The sequence below is a fragment of the Onychostoma macrolepis genome, chromosome 08 (assembly GCF_012432095.1).
Source record: "Onychostoma macrolepis isolate SWU-2019 chromosome 08, ASM1243209v1, whole genome shotgun sequence".
NCBI classification, from domain to species: Eukaryota; Metazoa; Chordata; class Actinopteri; order Cypriniformes; family Cyprinidae; genus Onychostoma; species Onychostoma macrolepis.
The window spans coordinates 11,561,366-11,566,979 of NC_081162.1; the positions used below are offsets into that span (position 1 = coordinate 11,561,366).

At 39.1% G+C, this 5,614-nt stretch overlaps 1 protein-coding gene across 2 annotated transcripts; it reads left to right on the plus strand.

Moving 5' to 3' along the window:
- On the plus strand, positions 1-5,212 carry lipg (lipase, endothelial). Of its 2 annotated transcripts, XM_058784583.1 has the most exons (10): positions 8-301; positions 1,546-1,736; positions 1,957-2,136; positions 2,977-3,085; positions 3,192-3,416; positions 3,495-3,737; positions 3,819-3,939; positions 4,051-4,275; positions 4,379-4,474; positions 4,567-5,211. In XM_058784583.1, the coding sequence occupies exons 1-10, from the start codon at positions 196-198 to the stop codon at positions 4,577-4,579; spliced, it is 1,509 nt and encodes a 502-aa protein (XP_058640566.1). In that variant the 5' UTR covers positions 8-195; the 3' UTR covers positions 4,580-5,211. The 2 variants fall into 2 exon arrangements, with proteins under 2 accessions (XP_058640565.1, XP_058640566.1); XM_058784582.1 differs by having other exon boundaries at positions 1-301; positions 3,192-3,737; positions 4,567-5,212.
- Positions 5,213-5,614: the final 402 nt, after the last annotated feature.

Below are 5,614 nucleotides of genomic sequence, written 5' to 3' on the forward strand. Positions count from 1 at the left end.
AGAAAGAATGTCGTCGTAGATATCTGCCGATGGTCAGATGACTGAAAAAAAAACTATTTAAAACTCTAATGAGCAACCTGATACAGGTTCATACACTTGCCTGACACCTCTTAGTGAAGGATTAATACGTAAAACTTCCTCAGTTATTCCAGTTTGTCAAAAGAACAACGGAACAATTTTAAAGCCCTGAACATTATGGTAGAAAAATCAATAAGAATTGCACTTTGCTTGTTATGTTTTATCCTGTGCCATTCATTCAGTGCCTTAGCCTCTACACCCGACGAGAACGCGCAACTGAAAGGTAAGAAAATTGTGTTTAGTTTAACTAATTGCTGTGTAATGCTTTTAAAGGAAGTAAGTGTTCACTTTAGTGTGTAAAATATATTATACCATATTTTTACTCATTTCTGTTTACAATCGTTCTTTTCAGAGACAATGCCGGCTAACAATAACTCCGATTTCATTCAAACTGAAAAACACGTTAAGTCTCACGTTCTGACTAAGACTACGTGAACGAACTTGTCAAAGAAAAACGCCAAAAATTAGTGACTTGAAAGTTTAAATGTCCGCTTTCTTGACGAGTCTGCGACTCACAAAAGTAAAACCCGGACAATCCACTTTGTCTCGGATGCGCCTTTTAAACTACCGCCCAAGAGAAGTCCACGTTTTATCACGGATCTGGACTGCCGCGTTGTCGACCGCAGTGACTTTTGGTTGAATGATTTGACTTTCGAAGGACTTTTTGACTTTTGAGGGATTTTTAAAAATAAGCAATAACTATTATAACGTTTGTGAAAAATAAACGTTTGGAATACCTGGCAGTGCCGTAAAAGAGTTTGTTATTCTATGCTTTTTAACTCAATTTGATATAATATTCACACATATATTTGTTCCTAATCAGTTAGACCTCTAAATCTCAAATAGAAACATGCCCGTTGGTAATCAAATATGCATTTTTTCCATCACCCCCCGAGTGATGTAGGTGAAACATCTATCAAACATTTTAATCGAAAACAAGCAAAATAAAATATAGAGCAAATGCATAAAACCACTCTTAAAAACATAAGACCATGTCTGTATGCACTAATCCTGTAAACCCTTTTTACAAAGACCTAAAATTTCTCAGGATGGTTTTTTTGATTTCTCCTTTTCTGATTGGTTAAACATGGTGTTGCGTGCTACCGGGTTTTTATTTTTTATTTTTTTGAGTTTTTCCTTACTTGGGTTGAAAAGTCGCAGATTTCTTCCACTTGAAAGTGTGGAGACTGTTTGTAAATTCCAATTAAGACTCTGTTTGGCATTCCTGTAATGTTTAACTGGTTCCTTAGAAAAAGTGTTCTGCATGTTTCCCTCTCTCTACAGTAGTTCAATTGTTTAAACTAGTCATTAAAACGAGATGTTGTCACAAGGCTTAATATACTCAAGCTCAACACCTTATGAAACAGTTAAGCGCTTTGAAATGCCTCAAGCACCTGGTCGTACCAATTTTATATGTAGTTTTGAGATTTTACATAAATGGATTCATGGTTTTACTATTTATTCTAGATGATGCCAACTCCGAGGACAGCTTCTCAATGGATCCAGTGCTACTTCATGACCGAATCAAGTACAACATGCGAAAGTCTTTGGATCTTGAAGACGACGGCTGTTACCTCCAACCTGGGAAAAAGGAAAGCATTGAGGAATGTGGCTTCAATGCCACAGTCAAGACCATTCTGATCATCCACGGCTGGACGGTGAGATTCCAGATGATCATGTGGCTAGTTTTAATATTTGATTCGTTTTTTTTTTTCTGGAGCCGGGGTTATCCAGAAATAGTGTAACACAGCTGAAATGTTCTTTCTTCAGTGTGCCAATACTTTCACTTCTCAGATGTGAAGCAAATATTAGGGTTTCACACTTGATTGCTGGAACTTTGCTGGTTGGGTTTGGTAAAGGGTGTGGTATCTTTCACAGATGAGTGGGATGTTTGAGAGCTGGATGCACAAGCTGGTGGCTGCTGTTCAGAGACGAGAGTCAAAGGCTAATGTGGTGGTGGTCGACTGGCTGGGCCTGGCCCACCAGCTTTACCCTGATGCTGTCAACCATACCCGCCGGGTTGGGCAGAGCATTGCAACCCTTTTGGACTGGCTCCAGGTACGTCCACATTATACATCACCCCCCCCCTGGGTGTGTTTGTTTCTCTTTGTGGGTGTTTGAGAGAACTGGCAACCGTGAAAACTCTGCTTGTGGCCTTGGACATTGGGTCTTTGTTGGTGTTCGTCATCTTTTCTCAGTACAGCAGATGTCCTGGCGAAGTACAATTTGTTTTTTTGTTGTTTGAGATGTCAGGAGTTTGCCCAAGGCATTGTGGGTCTTCTCATGGAACAATAAATATTCATGAATCGTAGCTGGGTTCCTTAGACCCTGAAGTTATTTTTATACAGGAAAGATGCAAGCAGTGTAACTGAGCAGCTGAGCATATTAGCCCCCCACATTCGCACACGGATGCCCCAGCTGGCACTGAGCATGTTACAGCAATGATGTGCGTGAAGCATAATGACTCTCTTACCTCGCAAAGCTGCTCTCATCAGGGATATAAAAAGACGTTTAGAGCTTTCCTTCTTAGATGAATAGTAGTTTCTTTTACTTTTTAGAACATTTCACCTTTTGAATTTAGTCAGATGTTTAGTTTGAATCGGCGCACATAAATAAAAAAGACAAATATTTGATATTGATTAACTTTATTATGAATGTTTATATAATTAGTAGTAGGAGGAGTATCATTATCATATGTTTTGCAAGATCTACAAAATAAAGTTTAGAGACGCTCCTCTGGATCATCACTTTATCTTTTGAATTTAAATAGACGTGCCATGAATGAACTAATGAATATATTTCCCATTCGGTATTTATTTAATAATTTATTAGAGCTATTCCCCTCAGGTTGACAATATTATTAATCTAATTCATCTAATGCGTGTCTGTTTTTGATAGGAAGAAGAACAGCTGCAACTTGAGGACGTGCATATGATTGGATACAGTCTTGGTGCTCATGTTGCTGGATATGCTGGAACTTTTGTAAAAGGAATTGGACGTATAACAGGTGAGATTTAGATTTATGCTGATTGTTGAAACAAAGCAACAAATAAATTGCTCCGTCTTTTTGCACACATGGAGGCCACCTCTAATTATCTGTTGTTTTTGAGTAGGTTTAGACCCAGCTGGCCCCATGTTTGAGGGGGCAGATTCCCATAAGAGGCTTTCTCCAGATGATGCTGACTTTGTCGATGTCCTGCACACATACACACGGGGAGCTTTGGGCATCAGTATTGGGATCCAGGAGCCTATTGGGCACATTGATATTTATCCCAATGGTGGGGATGTACAGCCAGGCTGTTCCTTAGGAGATGTGCTGTCCACTGCTGCTGCAGGAAGTGAGTGCTTCAATTTTGTTATTGTTTTAGCAATTTCCAACTCTTCCATTTTACCAAATCTGTCATGTCACCACACAGACTTTGTGGAAGTCATGAAGTGTGAACATGAGCGGGCAGTGCATCTCTTTGTGGACTCCCTCATGAACAAGGACCACGTGAGCTATGCGTTTCAATGTACCGGCCCTGATCGTTTCAAGAAGGGCATTTGCCTGAGCTGCAGGAAGAACCGCTGCAACAGCATCGGTTACAACGCCAAGAAAATGCGCAAGAGGAGAAACAGCAAAATGTACCTGAAGACTCGCGCAGACACACCTTTTGGCGGTAAGTAATTATAGCCTCTCTTGTTTTGAAGTCACATGCTGTCATGATTAGTCACTAAAACGTGGTTGTTTGCTCAATCAGGTTACCACTATCAGATGAAGATGCATGTGTTCGACAGGAAGAGCGCAGATGATGCAGATCCTACTTTCTACGTCAAACTATACGGGTCCCATAATGACACCAGTAACCTCAGTGTAGACATGTAAGCACCTTATGATTAAGATTCCCAGTATATTCTCCTGTTTACGGTTAACAACATTTATATGGGTTCTTTAATTTTTGAAGACCTGACCTGGCTTCTCTGTTTTCACAGTACGGATGGAGTTGGTCTAAACCTCACAAACACATTTCTCGTCTTCACTGAAGAGGACATTGGTAATCTGCTGAAGATTTCTCTTCGCTGGGAAGGCCCTTCTGATTCCTGGTCATCTGTGTTGAAACACCTCAGGTCATCGTTCTGGTCATGGTCAAGTTCACAAAACGAAAAAGTTCTGGAGGTTCGAAGGATCAGAGTCAAAGCAGGAGAATCGCAGAAGAAGTAAGTGATGTCTTCGCACTTACTGGTTGCGAATTTGTGAATTGCCTCTTTTTTTTTTACTTTTCATTAACTGATTGTTAATATCACAATATTTAATTCGCAGGTTCACCTTCTGTGCTGAAAAGACTGAGATATCGCCTGGGCAAGAAATTACATTTCTTAAGTGCCGCGATGGCTGGGAGGTGAAACCTAGAAAACGGTATGTATGCATATCTACAATATATCCTTTTTTTTTATCTATTATGCTGTTCTTTTATTTATTTACTTGCCTTTTTGTTAATTTATTTGCAGATTGCACTACTGAGAAGAAGCGCTGTTACCTAGGGACCCAAGGTGGTGAAGGGCCTGAGCACTTTTGTTTGTTTTGGTACACATTTGGTGGGATAATGCACCATATTTGTTTGGGTGGGTAGAACACAACTTGTGCTGCTCAAATGGCCAGCTCAGAAGGGTGATGGCTGGTTACTGGACTTGCTCAGGGCATTTTTTTTTTTTTTTTCTACAGTTGGGATGTTCTGAATTGTTTGAGATTGTTTTGATACTATTTGTATGTTTTCTACTGTTGCGCCCAGTTGTCTGTTTTGTGGATCTCAGACTTTTCCTTAACAACGCAATACTCGTTATGTATATTTTTGTACGTTTTTAATTTATGAAGGAAAAAAGCACTGTAAAACCAAGCTTATTTATCAACATAATGCACACCTTGTACCAAGGCATAAATTAATTCTCTCCCGTTACCTGGTGACCACTTTTACGCGTGTATGTGTCTGTGGATTTCATCAGGAAGGATTTTATGTGTATTCACAGTATTATTTAAGGTCAGAAGAATGGAGAGGACTGCTTGATTTGTCTTCATAAGGCACAAAATGTGCAACATTGTTCTGTAAATGTTTTATGTATATAATGTGAATATAAAACGTAATAAAATTACTTTGAATTCCGCTGTGTCATGATGCATTTTATTAACAAACGTTTGTTAACAGATTGTGTAGTATTGATACTATTAATTGAATAGTTGAATGCTGATTTAATGTAACTTTAACTGATTTGCATTTGTGTAACTTGAGTAGGCTCTAAAAAATGCTTCCAATATGAGTCCTTAAGTAAACAGATGGACTCATATTGGAAGCATTTTTTAGAGCCTACTCAAGTTACACAAATGCAAATCAGTTAAGAGTTTTGCAAAGGAAGTGATAGTGAGACGTGTCTTAGCAGCTTAAGTTGTAAATCATCTTACGTCGTTACAAACCGGTATGGCTGACTTTCTTCTGTGGAACACAAAAGGATAAAGTAAAGCTTTGCTAGTTTGCGGCTTTGCAAATTGCAATGAATATGGACT